The 18100-nt window shown below is 39.8% G+C and overlaps 2 protein-coding genes across 3 annotated transcripts; both read right to left on the bottom strand.

Annotated features, from left to right (window-relative positions):
• Positions 1-3322: 3322 nt before the first annotated feature.
• On the bottom strand, positions 3323-4968 carry LOC103709618 (rhodanese-like domain-containing protein 10). 2 transcript variants are annotated; one of them, XM_026805350.2, is made up of 2 exons: positions 4253-4968; positions 3323-4179 (listed from the first exon to the last, which is right to left on the bottom strand). In XM_026805350.2, exons 1-2 carry the CDS (start codon positions 4696-4698, stop codon positions 3960-3962), a joined length of 666 nt encoding a protein of 221 aa, XP_026661151.2. In that variant the 5' UTR covers positions 4699-4968; the 3' UTR covers positions 3323-3959. The 2 variants fall into 2 exon arrangements, with proteins under 2 accessions (XP_026661151.2, XP_008793287.2); XM_008795065.3 differs by having other exon boundaries at positions 3323-4161; positions 4253-4775.
• Positions 4969-5481: 513 nt separating this feature from the next.
• LOC103709629 (NF-X1-type zinc finger protein NFXL2) lies at positions 5482-17851 on the bottom strand. The gene is made up of 13 exons (XM_008795074.4): positions 16575-17851; positions 16264-16377; positions 16114-16169; positions 15358-15424; positions 14261-14353; positions 13231-13316; positions 12993-13155; positions 12627-12848; positions 12188-12378; positions 10042-10123; positions 7534-7740; positions 5998-6084; positions 5482-5915 (listed from the first exon to the last, which is right to left on the bottom strand). The coding sequence occupies exons 1-13, from the start codon at positions 17712-17714 to the stop codon at positions 5757-5759; spliced, it is 2667 nt and encodes an 888-aa protein (XP_008793296.1). The 5' UTR covers positions 17715-17851; the 3' UTR covers positions 5482-5756.
• Positions 17852-18100: the final 249 nt, after the last annotated feature.

Below are 18100 nucleotides of genomic sequence, written 5' to 3'. Positions count from 1 at the left end.
AAAAATGGAGTTATTCTCGATCCACGAAAAATTAACTTTTTCATGTTTATCATGGGAAAGATTTTTCCATTAAATATAGGAATCATATTTTCATAAAAATACAATTTTTTCGTTTTTCTCCTTTGAAAATTCTAATATTATTTTTTCGTTGACCACACTTTTCTTCTTCTCTTTCCGCGAACCAAGCTAGCCTTATAGCATGGATGTTTTCCTGCGGGGGGGAAGGCATGGTCATCAACATCATCAAATAGCTATCTGGAGCGTGACACGATCGTCGTTGTCTGAGAAGCGTCGAGAGAGGCCAAGAGGGGAGGACTGACCAACCGTGACACGTTGGTATTCTCGCGCGCGTCGGGCCCTTTCTTCTCGTCTCTCCGGTGTGTGACCCGGTCAGCAGTCAAAGTGGCCGCAACCATTTGGTCAAAAAGCGGGGGAGGGGGGATAGCCGGAGGCTTGAGTTAGAGATCCCGTAACCTTCAGGCGACGACGTGATGAGCACCGCGTAGAGAAAGAGGGGTATGGAACCGTGATCGATGACTCATCGGCGATGGAAGAGGTATCGTGACCTCTTACGGCTCCAGAAGCTGCTAATTTGAAGTGAATGGTAAGAGGATAATTTGCTTCAGTCGTTGCCGTAGTCACCTCTTTTGGCATCCTTTCACACGCTAAATCTCAAGGGCGCAGCCGACATGTAAGAAAATATAAAATATATAAATAAATCTGTTGTGGTTCAAATCTGGCCCGAGGGTGACCACTCCGGAGGAGTCGAGAGAGTTGCTGGAGTGTGGAGGAAGACAGAGAGAGCCACCTCCTGCGGTCAGCGATGTACCTGCACAAAGCCTCACCGGTGTTTCCGATGAGGACCCTCCGACGATCAAGTTAAAATGGAGCATTTTAGATCCAACTAAAAGTCCACTCATGTGTTACCTGTTGGTTTTTTTTTATAGTCCAAATAGGGATGCTTAGGTGGCGGAGGTATGGCCCGTTCCCATCATAAATGGGAGTGGCACGCAACCAGAGCTTGGCTATGGCACGTGGTGGAGTCCGTTCTTGGAAACGGTAAGGCATTGACAGCCGTGGCAGGGTATGGCCCGTCCCTATCATGAGTGGAAGTGGCACGCAGCCAGGGTTTGATTATGGTGCGCGGTGGAGTCCGTTCTTAGAAACGGAAAGACGTTTGCAGGATATGGACGGAGTAGTATGTCATGGTGGTGTCGCAATGTACGGCCATGTAGGAGGGTGTGGGCATGCACATGGGTGCGGCCGTCCGTAAAACCGAACTTATTAAGAGGTCACATCATGCTTTTGGCGAGGTAGGTTTGATAGGTGCCGAGGTGTGCCCGGTGAAGCGCCCCGAGCTTAGGGGCTGGGATGTATAATTGGAGAGGGCGCTCCGAGCTTGGCTGGGGCGCGTCGGCAAATAAGAAAGGCGCCCCGAGTTTGGCCGGGGCGCGTCGGCGAATAAGGAAGGCGCCCTGAGCTTGGCTGGGGTGCGTCGGCAAATATCCAAGGCCGAAGGAGTTTTCGGTGGAGTCCGAGGTCGGGCTGATTCTGGGTCGGACCGAGGACACGTCGAGTCGATGTTGGTGTCTGTTGGGCCGAAATTGGGTGGCCCTTTTGTTGTGGACTGGACGATCCATTTCGCCCCCCATCAAAATCTATTTCATTCTATAAACTTAACTTTTTGGGACAAGTGGTGACTTCAACATGGTATCAGAATAGAGCCCATATATTGTAAGAAAATATAAAATATATAAATAAATCTACTTCATCTTATAAGCTTAAGCTTTTGGGACAAGCGGTAATTTCAACAAACGCCATCGCTGCCACTACTCAATGGTTACTCTTGCTCCTGAAAGACGTTGGTTGAAAAAAGATAATTTTTTTTCTTTTTTTGCTAAAGCGGATGTATGCATACATGGTGGGTACGAAGACAGACGCAAATTGAAAGTTGGTCTTTTTTTTAAAAAAATAATAATTAGAAAAGTATCATAAAATTTTATTTTGGATGGCTAAGAGATCTAGTGTTCAATTTCAAATAGAGTTGCTTTCAATGGTGGAAATTAGGATAGAAGAATGGGAATTAGTCCCTCCTAATCTCAAGCCACTTGAGTAAGAGGTTGAGAGTCCAAGCTTCTAATCTCACAATTTTTTTTTTTTAAATAGAGCTTCTAGCAGAAAAAGGTTCATTTCTTCAATAAATATGAAAACAAAAGCAAGATGTATGAAAGTTAAAAAAAAACATGAAACAAAACCAAGGGACATAAAAAGTCTTATGCAAAAATATTATGTTCGACGTTGATATTTTGTTCATTTATGCAGAAATTAAAATGTAAAAACAATAGTATATTAAACAGGCCTTAGATTTTGGGGTATCTGTGCGTGCTTACTGCAGCAATGAGTTGGATATTGCGTCAGGACGAGGTTGGATACTTGGTGGCTGCTTCATCATATAGTTTTCCTAGGATATGCAATGCATCGTGAGCACTGAAGACGCAGGTCATATCTATGTAGTCCAGAGTAGAAAAGTCTTTAGAGTCTTGACATCAACGATAGCAATCATGCTCGTTATGGTGCGTTTGATGTGTTTTTTTTTACATTAAAAAAAAGTTCAAAACCGTAAGTTTGAACACCTTTTGTATCAAATACAAATACGTAAAACAAAGTGAACAGAAACCGATTACATGCATGGGTTGTTGCCAAGTATATACAAGACACATGCATGGTTACAACAAAATCCATTAATGAAGAGAGTATATATATGCTCATCCAGCGACCCACATGAATTCCCTTTCCCGGGCACTTGTCAGAATAAAGGGAACTAGAGAAAGAAATAGGCACTCCACCACTGGTGGGTTCCCTGCACACGAGAAGGATGACCGGGTCTTGGCCATGATCTGATCATCATGATAAAGCTTGCATGACCGAAAAGAGCAAAGAAACATGCATGAGCTTGAATGCAATCTGGCTGCTTCTGAGCATCACAACCTCATAAGGATATGAAGCCAACCAAAGTTTTATAGGCCAGTACCTAGCTCATGTCCATTTCCACCGGGAGGAGGGTCATGGAGCCCTTCAGTTCTCTGTGGTTATAAAATCTGCATTCGTAACTCGATTCCAAAATTGATAATGCTCAAGAAGTCTTCTTGAATTCTTTCATGAAGTATACGAGGAGTTCGAAATCAGCCAGTTCCAAGGTTTTGCCTCACCTCACTTTTTCTCCTTTACTGTTGGGAAATAAGTTTGCCACTTCCTAATACTCTCCTTCGCAAAGAGTTTTTCTTTTTTTCCTTTTTTTATGAGGAAGAAGGACGCAATAGGATTATACGATTGCCACCAATTTATTAAAAAGAACAGTTCTTACAGAAGAAGATACGAAGATCTTGTAGACTTCAAAAAAGCAGAAAATTGCAACCATAACAGTCAGCTCGAACAAGAATGGGGAACCTCACACTTCTATGCACTCATTTAGATTTATCATTGAGGTCAACCTAACAAAAGCCTCTATTTTGTCTCCACCTTTCATTTCAAATGAGTGAGTTCTGGCTAAATTTTCTTATCCTTTCAACTCGTCCATCAATAGTTCCTCACTTATTGGCTGAACTTAAAAAGCTCTTATCATGTCGTCCACGCTCTACATTTTACAAGACGAAGTCTTAGCCACATACCTTAATTAACTCTGTTTATCTAGCTCGCTCTTTACACAAGTACTCAACTCAAGTTTCTTCTATATAAACACCCTCTTCACCTCTCTCTCTCTCTCTCTCTCTCTCTCTCTCTCTCTCTCTCCATGTAAAAAGAATAAAAGCTAAAACATTTTTCAATTAGAGGGCATCTCATGCGTTGCAAGATACAAAATCACAAAAAATAACAACAATCATATGGTCCGTCGACCAGACTACTGTAACAAACAAGGCTACCACAAAAAAGATCCATCAACACATGCGATCATACTCACATCAATTCTCCTTGCCGAAGACTTGCAAGAACAGAAGCAACTGGAGGAAAAAGTAGGACACTCCACCTACAGTAGCATACCGTAGCTTGGCGCTTCCCTCGACCTCAGCAAGGTCACCATCTCCTGATCTATTGAACCCTCCAGCCAACCATCCCAAGTTCCTGTACCCTCCCTTGTGCAATATCCTCACCGCAACCATAGACCTGAAGGATGATACCACCCTACAATCATCTTAAACATAAATCTGAGTTCAAAAGCTTCAATAAAAAAATGAATGGAGGGTGCTTCATCTACCTGAGTCCTTCACCACAGGCCACAAGCAGCTTATCCTCCTTGTCAGGAACCATCTCCTCCACCTGAGGGAGGAAGCGTCCGTTCATGGTGGTGAAGCGCTGACCGGTCCACAGCCCAACGTAGCCGAAGTGGACCCACTTCTTGAGGAGGGTGATGGGGCTGGTGTCGGTGTCCTCCACGAAGAGGGCTACGTGAAGGGAGCCCCCGACGCGAGCCTTCTCCCACTCCCATGCCGGCCGGACGTCCAGCAGGCGGAAGCCTTGAGCTTGCAGCGCCGACGCCGCGTCTCTGGGCGGTATCGCGCGGACGACGCCCGAGCGGATCAGCTCCTGCGGGCTGCCGCCGCCTCCTTCCTCCGGGTAAGCCTGGGTCTGCTGCTGTCGGGCTCGCGCCCCACAAGCCACAATTCTTGAGGAGAGGTGGTTTACACCAACTGCTATTCCCATGGTTTCCTCCTTATCCGGTGATTCTCATTTGTGTTCTCATACTCTTTGCGTATGCCTAAGGAGTAAGGACTAGGAGTGGAGTTGGTGTCACCGCAAGGTGAGCCAAGTCTCGAATGGTGATTTAGACGAGACAGGTAGATGGAGGGTGACCAGGTCTCGGCCCAAAGATCGGTCCAAGTTCGAACAGAGTCTGGCTGGTGGCGATACCACTACAATCCCCTTCAGAAAGTACTTTCGAAGAAGGTTCTCGCTGTCTAGCTCGATTAGCTGTACGCAATCATCGATCAATAGGATCTAGCTTAGATTTTTAGGCAGACCCAGCCCACTTCTTCTTGCACGACAAATATATTGAGGAAGAATTATGTAGACCTCAAATTACTCGCGTGTCGATATGTCGCAAGCTTCACATAAAGTCTCCCCCCTAGAAACTCTGAATCTTATTCTCTCATCGAGGATAGCCGGTTTACACCCGAAAGACAAAAGCACAGCCATCTCCAACGTTGCCTTCCCCTCGTCTTCCCCTTCACTGTTGGGCGACTTATTTTTCACACCAAGCAAACAACGTTGCCTTAAAAATGGTAATTTCGCAAGCAAGCAAGCAAACAACAGTCCATTTCTTACCATAACAGCAGCTCCAATGATGTTACACTCTTGACCGAACAAACAGGACACCCAAATAATTTCGATCAAACAACCACAACCCAATCCTGAGGCATCATATTTTGTTTCAAACAGAATACAACATCTACAAACTTGCACCCATGAAGATATAAAGCTTCGCTGACCACCAATCACGGAAAACTCCTACAACCCTTTTGATATTACATTTCTGTAAACTCTGCCTTAATAATATCAACAATGTCGAGTTAGTCTATGGTTACAACATTAAACAAAAATGTCTGATGCACCATTACAACTTTTAGCTCAAATAGCTTTTCTGGTTCACACTGTACAATTATAAATAGAACATGTTAGATTTGGCATTATTAGTGATCACCAGAAGGTAACTAAATGTAAACAAATAAATAAATCCAACGGCTTTTATTTTTCTCAGAAGATCAAGCTCTTGGAAATCTTTGTCTCAGCCTTCTTTCTTCGATCTCATTCATCCAATCGGAAAGCCAGAAAAGGCCCTTATAACCATAGTAAGCACTTGCAATGATCATTGCAGATATCAAAATAAACAAAAGGAATCTCCAAACAGTCTGCTTAATTGCCTGTGTAAAATAAGAAAATTCAAATCATGCATATGAAAATAGCAGCAATACAACAACATCATTTAGAACAGATAACACTAACCTGAAATTTTGAAGCCTGCCTGGTTTCCTGTACCCGCTCACGTCTCTTCCGGCGCTTGGGGACATTTGATACTTCCACAACTGGGCTCTTTGGAAATAAATTTGAAGCAAAAGTTAACACCTCAAGGGAAGTAGTACATATTGCATGCATTTACAAACAAGAGAATTTGCTTGCATTGGTAAATGACACAAAAAATGCATGCTTCCTTTTAAAGCCACATTTTACTTATCCTATATATGAAGGGCAACAATCCTTCCTCTCCTACATGTCACACGTGATAAAACAAACTCACTTCACCTCTGACTGAGAATCAGTACGCTAGAAAAGAAAGCTAATATGCAGAGACAGAGATGCCATAAAGAGCAAGAGTCCTGTCCGTAAACTTTGATCCTTATTTTGAACAAGAAACCACAAAAAGTTAATTCTGATTTGAATCAGAATCATGACCTTAACTTTTAGTTGTTCAGATATTTGCTTAGAGAAGCTTCCGCAGGTAAACACGCTTAATAGTGTTCCAGAGTGTCCGGAAACTTGGATGGATACTTCTTTCAGCAAATGCATTTATCATGAATTCGTGTAGTAAGAAGAGCAACAATAAATTAAGCCAGAGAGAAGAATCACCTTGAGCTACACATAAAGATAGTTTTCTGATAGGATATTCAATAAGCAAATCATAGATTAAAACAAACAATATCATAACCTTCTATTTAGGGTTGGCCATGGATTAAAACAAATGAAAAAAAGAAAATTCTCAACAGAACATATTTTCCACTTAAAACTAAAATCTAAATAAGAGATGCAAAATGAGCCAAGCAGCTCATGAGTTGCTTGAGCTCGACTTGGGTCCAAGCTCACCTCGGCTTGACTATTACCAAGCTCAAGTCAAGGTCGAGTGCAAAATACTTGGCTCGAGAGGCTCGCGAACCTAGTCAAGTATATACATATTGTTAATAATATTATATTTATTTATAATATATATATATCTCACTAATTCAATATTTTAAAGATAATATTATGTTATATTTTGTTTTAACCATATTTTAAATTATGATCAAGGCTTGAATTCGAGCTCGAACTTCAGCTCGAGTATGGCTCGGTTAATATTCGAGTTAAGTCAAGTTGATCTCGAGTATTTTTTTTGACCAAGTCGAGTTCGAACTTGGCTATTAAAGCTCGATCAATCTCGAGTCGAGTTTTGAGCCCGAGTAATTTAAATCGAGTTGAGCTTAAGGCTTTAGCTACCCGGCTTGGCTTGATTGCATCCCTAATCAAAATGACTCTCTCACTTTCTAACTGACTAGGAGTAACACTTCTTATTGAAGAAATGATAATGGTCGTGGCACTGGTGGTAATGATGAATATATAAATAAAAAAATTTGCAAATGTGACTCTTAAATGAATGTGCTTATTTCTTCTGTAATAAACCCATAGCTTAGAGTATATGGTGACAATCCAGTTCTTTCCAAGTATAAAAATTGGACAGATTAAAAGAATTATTAGGAAGTAGCAAAAATAACATAGCAAATTATATATTACCTTGGCCTCGCTAGTTTTGCGGAGCTGTAATTCTGACTCAACAACCCTGACTTTATTAGGGCAATTTACACTGCATGGAAGCAGACCAACTCCAAATTGGCTCCTTGGTACGTCTCTAGGATCCCGACCAGCATTGCGATATTCTTTTTGTACATCTTGGCATAGCCACTCCTTTTTCAGGTTGTTACATGCACAACGGACAGTGACCTTGCAAGATATAGCAGCAAAAAAATAAGAAGCTAGATAAAAAACAGTGTCACTTTAGTTTTCCTAAGAAATTGATTTTCTTTTTCTTTTTCTTTAAAAAAAAGAATGAATGCTGTACATAAAACTATATTTTTTTCAATACGAGTCGTAGTGAAATCCAAAGTAGAATACTTTGCTACAAAACCTAGACAATAGCCATAATGTATATAATAAAGCCATAATCATAATTATCTAGCTTTCTGGTTTGACTTTATGGTTCCTCATTCGCCAAACATTCTTATTTAGAACTTCCTGATATGTCACTTCAAGTTTTTCCATTTCTTTTTCACAACCTCCATCCATGTTACCTTACATCTTTCCCTCCTTTTGTTGCATCCTCCAAAACAAAACAGGGAATGACCAAACAATCACACTTGCCAAATTTGGATCTATTTCAAAGTTTAACATGTTTTTTTGCAATAGGCTCTCAATTTAAATTAATTGCCCACCTTTCTCATATAGTCTTGAGACAAGCAATAGTGGTGTTTCATAAATGCATTAATCCAAACAACATGAGCTAATTTTTTTTATAGCATCACCCTTTCAGCTTATCTTAGTGGACAAAGATGACAGACAAAATAAGAAAAAAGAGGCGAAATAATGAAAAGACCAAGAAACATGTTCCTTAGCATTTACTAAAATTCAGTAAATAATGGAAATGAGAAAGGCAAGTGTGTCTCATGAAAAGTGCTTAAGAAGTGTGATTTGAGAATTGTTAATTAACATTAAAAAAAATTTCTTCAAATGAAGTTATGTGTGTATATATACATATATATATGTGTATGTGCATACATGCACACACATATATATAGAGTTGGACTTGGTTACACTCGAGTGGATCTCCACTCAGATTCGGTTAGATCCAGATCGGATGATGGGGGTCTCATATTGATAATTCGAACTGTTGGATGTGTTCTATTATCTCTAAATAGCTTACACATAAAAAATCATGTGATTTAGAGACTCCTAGCCTATGCATCAAATGGTCAAAAGAACATGTATTGTTTCATATTATTTAAACTGTCCAATATTTTAACCACTTAATGTAAAGGTTAGGGGTCTCCAAATTCCATGATTTTTTTGTATGTACACAGTTTATAGAGAGTATATTATATTCAATGGCTTAGATCATTGATGTGGGACTCCATTATCCGATCTAGACTTGATTGGATCTGAGTGAAGATCCGCTTGAGTGTAGCTAAGTCTAGCACCACACACACACACACTTTATATTAACTCCTTGTAAAAGAAGTTAATGATTTTAAAATCAATGATACGCCATTCAAATTGAAGATCCAAACTATTGAATATGACCTATCCTACAAGAAAAGCCTAGAAACAAAATTTATACATTTTTCCAATCTCTAACCTATGCATCAAGTCAATACAAAAAAATGAAGATATCATATGCACTAGTGTGGTAAAGTACATGATCGAGCACATATATTGATAATCCATTTAATGTATCATGATCTATGCAATCTTCAAAACATAGGTAGATTTAAATTCATTAGATTTTTGATGAATAGATTATAATAAAACATAGTATCATGGTATTAAAACCATTCATTTTAACACCTATTTGATGAATAAGTTAGAAACCACTAAAATATATAAGTTTTGGTTTCCGCACAATTTTCATAGTGCATATCATGTTTCATGGTTTGTATCTTGAATTGGATAATTTATCATTAATTTTGAATTGTTAACTATTTTTTCAAGGAGTTGATGAAACTGTAAACTTAGTTTTGAAGGGTTGATTTCGAGTAACTGGCCTTAAGGTTTCTCCTTTACTAAGTATATTCCAACGTCACCATGCTTAAGAGCCTCAACTAAACAATATGAACGAATGGAATAAGGGTTGTTCTCTGTGTTTACATTTAGGCTTTCTTTTGGCAATTTCAGCTTTAAATCCAACCACCACCACCACCAACATGGGTTTCCATTGTTTTACCATTAGGTCGAGCAGAGAATTCAGATAGGTATATACAATCTCCTTGAATTCACAAATTAGGGCTCCCTGCTGCCAAAATGACACTGAAACTGTTCATTGCATACCTTGCTTTCTGTGCTTACTTTATTAAAAAAACATAGTATTTTGTGGGTGGAACCAATGAAGTTACTGTATCAATTTAAGTATCAGTAGCATATATGATAATCATAATATTTATTGGGACAATATAAGTGGAAAACGATGATCATATGGAAGAAGAATATAATATTTTTCATCACGTAGTATGATTGAGGTGGTGTCAGCTTTACCTTTTTCAAACATTGATCAATTGATGGGCACTGACCAGGATGACATGTTTCAGAGCATAAATGTGGACAATTTGATAACTTTCTGCACATAAACATTCACAAGGATAGTGCTCTTATTGTATGAAAAAAAAGTCAATGTAAACAAGCTATAAACTCACACAAACAACATAATCAACAAGGAGCCAATATACAAAATCAACAATAAGAGATTAATTCTTTCATCATGTTAAAGCTGATTAAATGGACATATAGCAAAAAAATAATAATTTAGTAACTGCAGCCTCACCCATAACCAAGAGGCCTTATCCCATGATTTCCATCTATTTGGCAATATGAATCATCTTTTTCTCTGGAACTAGTAGAAGCTCTTCCAGGTACTTTCCCACAATCCGTATCAAAGTTATCCGAAAACCCCAGTTGCCCATCTCCTCCTTGTTTCTTTCAGAAGATGATTCATTTACTTTTTGTGGCACATGGCCACAACATATCAAGTGTTCCTCGACATTTGATATGCTACAACTACTTTCCCTGTAAATTCACCTCCATGTATCTTCTTAAGCTAATTTTATGTACTCATGCCCTCTTTATTGTCAACTTTTCAGCCTATACATTTCAAGTTCTTCAAAATTTCCCCTTACATTTCACCAGACATGGTTTTCTGTTAACACTCAAGAAGTGTATTTCTCATGTATCTACCCCACAACAATTCTTCAAAATTGCCTTCATCATACAAAAATTTTATTTGTACAAATATTAAGACGCCCAGGACAAAGCCCGCCCATCCTTTTTCGAGATGAAAGCCCAGTCGGATTCACTTTTCGGGATAGCGTTTAGCAGTACCAATTATTTTGCAACTATTGATTTCATTGCTTCCATCCCAAAACCATTATTTTGCAGTGCTTATTGAAGTTGTTTATGACGTGACCTAATTTGGAAACATTTATGATAGATTTAGAGAAAATGGAAGCTGATTTCATATTATGATTAGTTCATCTCTTACACAACAAAAAGTATTATTCACCATTATGTTTTGATACATTTTTGGAACTAGTTTGTCAGTTTAGCCTGGATTTCTTGTTGAAATTTAGCGCAATCTCCTAACTTCGGCCGTTACATTATCATTGACGATTTCATGCATATGCAATTCTAGGATGCATTTTTCAGTTGATTAACACAAAATGACACCTATAATACAATATAACTATATTATGACCTGAAACTTTTGTTTTTTTGAGAAATATGGTAGTTATTCACCACCACTCAGGTTGAACCTAAAAAGCCTTATAACATATCCATGAACTGAAACTTGAAGAGTGTTTAATCTTTAACATTGAGAGTAATGTGCGCCAAAAAATTGTCCAAAAGGTGGTCGGCTGAGATGTATCAAATTGATGAACTTAGAGGTGAGGATGCAAAAATTAGATAAAAAATATATATCCCCTTTATTTAATATTGGCTATGTAGAATCTAATTGTGCATCGGTGCTTATCTAAGGCCAAATTATTTGAAATAATGAGGTTACATTAGTGGGGCATTCAAATGACAAGATAAAAGATTAGCACATAAGCAAGGAGTGGATCCGAGGGGTTTTGAGCAGCAATTTGGGTTTTAAATGATTTGACAAACACTCTTATAAGGGAGGTGAAAACCATGAATAAGAATGATGACACAATAGAGCAAGGTTCGCAAATATTGATGCGTACTGCGAACCTCCCGTATTGGGAGTATGGTTATCGTACTAATTCTGATACTCGGTATAGGAGGCATATCGAGTGTCAGTGAGCAAACCAATCCCCATATTAAGCATATTGTCACTATTCCAATATGATACCGGTACAAGGTCTGATACCAAGATTGTGAACCTTGAAATAGTGTCAAGAATATGCAATAGAATTAGGATAGTTTGGCATGCGTAGAATGCTTATTGCTATCACATAAACTTACATTTGATTATTCAGCATGGTTTTTCTTTTTTCAATTCATAGGAAAACAAAAATTACCATAAATATGAGCATATGATGATTAATCGTATCTAATGATTCCATACATAGTTACAATCCGAGAAACCTAATAAACAACATGGAAATTGCCAACAATGTAGACTTCTAATTAAAAGAAGCAAGAAAAAGAGAAGGGTATAACTTACCTATGGCATGGTCCACCACATGACCGCACTCTTTGTTGCTCCTTGTCACTCAAGCTGTTGTAATATATACACTCAAAAACATGCACCATGGCACCACAGTGACAAGATCTTTTGACAAGGACCTTGCACGGCGGGCAATCATCGGAATGACATGGTAGAGGGCAAGGATGTGAACATGATGGCTTCCTAACCTGAACGCATGCAACTTAAAATTGAGCAGATACGAAATTGTCTAAAAGTAAATTTTCCTATATGAAAATAAAGATGGTCATAAAATACTAATTATAGAAACTTTCCAAAGAGAAAGGAGTCTTGATGTGATATTGAATATAAATATATATATATATATATATATATATATATATATATATATATATATATATATTGCTGAGAAATGCATCCTGACAAAAGTAGTGCGATAAAAATAATGCAATTAAACCTTTTCGCAAGGAAGGAAGCACTCTTCACAAGACTCTGCAAGTCCACTCTCAGCATCTAATGGGACGAGAGCCTGTTCCTTATTACATCTTTCATGCCGATCCAATTTCAGTTGTTGGCTCTTTAGAACATGACAAGGTTTTGTGCAGTAATGATTGCCACATGAGAGAAGGTTTCCACATAAGTTCTGACAGGTAAACTGTCTCTTATTGGAGCAAACCATCTAAAAATCAACATAAAATCACATAAGAAAGATGAAATATCAACTGCCTTATGCGATCCTTTATGAAAATTCAGTTTTTTGAAAAAAAGAAACTGTAGCATACTTCTAGCAATCTTCAGTAAAAAGGATCAGTTAAAAACATACCGGACGTTCTTCCCCAACATGCTGGCCAAAGCATGATATCCAAACGACTTCTTGGCAAGGAGGACAGGGTGATCCAGTTATATATTCAATATGCTGGTTCACTTTCTTTTTCTTTGGTTTCAGGGTAAATTCTGGGATAGGAGGCGGCACAGGACCATGGCACCTAATTGTAAATGGAATATATTATATCAAATATATAGAACAAGTTAAAATATCTTGTTCAAGCGACATGTCAAACCTTTCTTTACAATTATGGCCACAACGAAGTTTGTCCCCACAAATCATTCGACAAGGCGGGCAAGCTCCATAGTGGCACTTGTGGGGCTGGTGGAAGAAAAGAACATTAAACATTATGTGAGGAGACTTGAATGCAATTTTCTCTCGAGATAAAGGACACCATATTTCCAGAAAATATAATAAGAAAAAGTTAACTTGTGTGCTAAATAAAAAAATGCAACTAAAAGAGTTTTCCAATCAACTTAACAAAGATGCCCAACCATTAAAATGTGACTGATCAATATATCACCAGCTTGTCACCCAAACTCTGCATGCAATTTGGGGTCATCATTCTAATATCTGGCCTTTAACCCACTCAAGTCCAGCCAATATTAATTTCTCCTGATGAGATAACACTTGTATCTCATCCAGCTTCCACAAAGGACTCAAAAATGAATAAAACCTTCAGTCTTGTATGATAACTTCCAATTTATAACACTAGCTAATTATGTATCATAGACCAGTAATGAATTATCCAAACATGATGCTCAAACGTTTAGAAAATATTGTAGATCTTAGCTTCCTAACTTAACTGGTTTTAAGAAAGAGACAGTAAGATGCTATGGCCCAGGTTCTCCCCTTCACTTATCCTTGTACCATGGTTAAACAAGTCAGTTTCATTTTGACATTCATGATTTTCTAATAAAAGGTAACCTAATGGGATACATAAAAGATGCATGAATGAATAGTGGTGTCTTGTTATAATACATATCAAACAATATGGTACAGTAGACACCATAAAACTTAAACCAATTTTATAAACAAGATTCTGGAGGAAACTAACAAGGCTATTGGTGCAAATGTGAAGTTGCAACACACACAACCTTGTTTTTAAATAAGCAACATGACTGCTGTACCAACCAATCTATCGATATCTACAATTGTTCACAACCATAACACTAAGAGGCATACAAAATAATGCTCAGGGAAATAATAGCAGGTTGTATCAATGTTCTAGAGGAGACTGAAATTAAGCAAATAAATAGTTTTACCCGGCATTCAGATGCATGTATACAAAGACGAGATATATGACATGGTTTGGGACATTTGGGCGGCTTTTGACTCTTTTCAGTCCCACAAGGAACCTGAACAATTGATTGAAGCAATATCAACATCAGGATAAATATGGTAGAAGTTGCTTAAGTGTAATTTTGAATAAACAAACTTTAAAAGTTCTATTAAAATATATTTCATTATTTTTGAAGTAATTTATGTGCATGATTAGCGATAAACCAAATATAGAATAAATGCCTCACAGGCATTTAATAATTGAAACATTTATGTGTAGTCCATAATAATAAATATAAATATTTTTTATTGATTAAAAGGAGGAGCTTTCAGGCTTGAAACAGAAAAATAGGTTCATGCAGTTTGCGACTTGTATAATTGGAAAAACATATTCTATGCATCAAAAAAACGGTGGGCAAAAAGAATTTTAAGTAGGGGTGGCAATGGGTCGGGTCGGGTTAGGTCAAAGTAGGTCATGTCAAAAAAACTCCCAACCCATACCCACCCATTTATAAATGGGTTGGTTTTGGATTGACCTGTTCCAACCCAAATTTAAAAATGGCCAATCTGAACCTATTTATTTTGTGCATGTTGGTGCAGGTTGGCAAGTTTAGGTCGAGTAGGGGTGGCCATGGATCGGGTTTGGTTCGGGTTGAAGCGAGATTGGGTTAAAAAACTTCCAACCCATATCCACCCATTTTATTAATAGGCTGGTTTCATTTGATATGTTTCTAATCCAAATTTAAAAATGGTCAACCCGAACCCATTTATTTCGGTTGGGTTGTCAGAGTTGGCACTTCCAGGTCAAATTTTGCCACTCTTAATTTAAGACTTTTTTCTATGCTATATATAGAAGCATATGATATTTCATATCTTCAGCACAATCTCACGGTAAATATTAACTGCAAGAGATTTGTTTGTTTGCCACTCAAAGATTTGTTTTAATGGTTGGAGCTAAGCAAAAAAAAAAAAAAAACCATTTTTAAATGTACGGCAACAAAAATACATTCTTCGAGTACATATATAGAACAAAAAATAATCTAGCAACAATGTTTTAAATATATAATCTAATTAATTGCACCTCAAAGTGTGTCTCTCCACATGAACATGAAATGGACACCATCACGGGACAAGGAGCACAGGCACCTCTAGGAAGAAAATGCAGATAAAAAATAAGTTATACAATATTAGAGAGAATAAAAATTACAAACAACACAAATAACATTTCAAATGAATAAGAAGAAATCTTCGAAAGATTATTGCCATTATAAAAGATTTACCATAAACAAGTGGAGAAAAGCAATACTAATTATCAAGAAGAGTCAATTTAAAGTTCTAGCAAACAGAAATTCTACTGAAGATTGCTGACTCATTATAACATTAAATCCTGGATGGGAATGTATCTGCAGAATTAGATATTAGCATCCATTAAAGAATGAAAAGGCTAAGAGACTTCTATTAGGTCAACATAATTTAATTATAAGAAAAACAAAATAATAATGAAAATTACCAAAAGGGAATCTTGTCAATTTTTGCATACAAACAAATATATAAATATAAAGAGTATAAGGCAGACTGAGAAATCAAGATTACACACCATTGGTTGGCTATATGGAGCAAATGAAAATTTCTCCTGCTATACAAGACTATTTTTGATCAGTTCAGGACTTAAGTTTAGCCTAGACAAGCATATTTTGCCAGATGATAACACCATATATCTTTGACCACAATGTTTCGTTGCAGCACAGATAGCACAAGAGAAGACAAATATACATGTCACTGAAAGCTCCAGAAAGTAAATATCAAGTCATATGGCATCATCAACGGGATCAAGTACCTGTGGCATGGTGAAGGACATTTATGGTTGCTGCATCTTAGCTTCCTGCCACAAATCTGAACTTTCAATAGTTTACTATTTCTGTACTAGTGCAAATGAAGACTCCTAACTGGAAAGAAGACAGCAAGAAAGTTTTTGAAAGATATACACCTCTGGGCAAGGAAGGCAATCCCCACCACAGCAGCGACGCCTACAAGCATGCCGTCCACAATCTCGTACCCGCTGGCATTTTCTTTCACAGACCAATTCTTGATAGCATGGAACCTATATTAGATTGGGGTCCAATTGTGTAAATTCAGCTAATATACATGGTTATACTTTGCTTATTATAAGCTATTACGTTAACAATTTTCAAGGTATAAGGAACAGAAATCCCATACGATTTCCTTAAACACAATGAAAAGAAAACCAAACTTTGAATTTATAATAAGAACACCTTGGCATCCGAAGCCAAGACTAACCTCCTTCTTCAAGCTCCCACATCGGCAAGACTTGACGACGACAGTCCTACATGTCTCCACACATGGCCCCCGGTGGCACCTCTCTGGGCACTGATGAATTTTGCAGCTCAGCATCTTCTCGCACGTCGAGCCGCATGCAGGCACATTTGCATCACAAGAGACCCCTCTATATTCCTTCTTCCCGCACGGGCACGTCCTCCTCCCCTGAAGAGGGCAATTCCCGCACGGGCCCGCATGGCACCCACGATCACACTTGTGCTTCCCGCAGCTGAGCATCCCATCGCATGGTCTTTCGCAGCGGAACCCCCGCTCCGAGCACTCCCTCTCCTCCTCTGTCTTCCCGCAGGCACAGCGGTACGTCCCCCTCACCCGGCACGGAGGGCAGGGGCCCTCGTGGCATCTCTCCGGACAGCGGTGAGTCCTGCAAGGCAGCGGCTTAGGACAGGGCTGCTTGCAGGAGAAGTGCTTCTGGGCGCAGCGGCGGACGTCCTCGCGGGAACCACAGAAGCAGCGGGCGGAGACGTGCTTGGGGCACGGCGGGCAGGGGCCGGGGTGGCAGAGGAGGAGGCACTGGTGGCCGCAGTTCCCGCTGAGAGGGCGGCCGCAGACCTCGCCACAGGAGTGGGGGAGGATCCAGGGATCCGCGGGCGGGTCCTCGACCTTGCCGCAGAAGCAGAGGTAGGATCGGGGGATTAGGGTTCTTGGGTAGGAGAGGCGGCATTTAGGGCAGGGCCAGTCGGTGGAGGCGGCGGCAGGCTGGGTGGCGGAGGGAGGCCGGTGGGAGGATTGGTTGGCCCAGCTCTGGATGCAGAGGAGGTGGAAGAGGGCGTAGCAGCCGGAGGAGCAGGACCAGACGGGATCGGAGGGGCGGACGCGCTCGAGGCAGATGAGGCAGGCGACGTAGGGACCACGGCCGGAGGCGGAAGCTAGGAAAGATCGGATCTTGGACAGGTCAGGAGCGGAGCGGCCGGAGATCTGGAGGTAGGCGGCGAAGATCGAGTCCTCAAGGGCGGTGCGGCGGCCCGCGGCCTCCTCGCCGCCGCTGCCGCTGCTGGCGTCGGAGTCGGAGAAGACGGTACCGGAAGGAGGAGCCGGGTTCTGTATAGGAAAACGGCCAGTGGAGGCGGCGGCGGCGGCCATTAGTGAGTGGAAACACGCTGATTATCTCTCGCGACGACAGGAATGACGGCAAGGAGAGAAGGAACCTCCTAACCAACCCTCCTCTCGGCTTTTCTTGCGTACTTCTATGGGGCTGGCTGTCTTTCCCACACCAAATCAGTGGCTGGCTCTCATATGAAGCCGGCAACCGGCCTTGCCGACTTCATGGCTTTTCAAGATTTGTTATTTATTTATTTTTTTCAGTTTCCTAGATCCTAGAGAGACTTCATTTTCCCAAATTTTGTCTCTGAGTATCCAAATCTCCAGGGTGTTTAAATTATAATATGCCGTGCCGTATCGAACTGGACTACATCGGACATACCATACCATACCACTTCGGTACTGGCATCGATACCGATAGCGTATTG

Source organism: Phoenix dactylifera, chromosome 3, assembly GCF_009389715.1.
Source record: "Phoenix dactylifera cultivar Barhee BC4 chromosome 3, palm_55x_up_171113_PBpolish2nd_filt_p, whole genome shotgun sequence".
Lineage (NCBI taxonomy): Eukaryota > Viridiplantae > Streptophyta > Magnoliopsida > Arecales > Arecaceae > Phoenix > Phoenix dactylifera.
Note: the sequence above shows the minus strand (reverse complement) of the source record. Positions and strands in the feature narration are given on the sequence as shown.

Bases quoted from the DNA above. Each gene is read 5' to 3' on its own strand.
- LOC103709629 (XM_008795074.4), bottom strand. From the start codon at position 17,714: ATGGCCGCCGCCGCCGCCTCCACTGGCCGTTTTCCTATACAGAACCCG. The intron at 13,156-13,230 runs GTTTGACATGTC...ATTTACAATTAG, and splicing joins GGCCATAATTGTAAAGAAAG to GTGCCATGGTCCTGTGCCGC. The intron at 7,741-10,041 runs GTAAAGCTGACA...ATATCTTGCAAG, and splicing joins TTGATCAATGTTTGAAAAAG to GTCACTGTCCGTTGTGCATG.
- LOC103709618 (XM_026805350.2), bottom strand. From the start codon at position 4,698: ATGGGAATAGCAGTTGGTGTAAACCACCTCTCCTCAAGAATTGTGGCT. The intron at 4,180-4,252 runs GTAGATGAAGCA...AGATGATTGTAG, and splicing joins GCCTGTGGTGAAGGACTCAG to GGTGGTATCATCCTTCAGGT.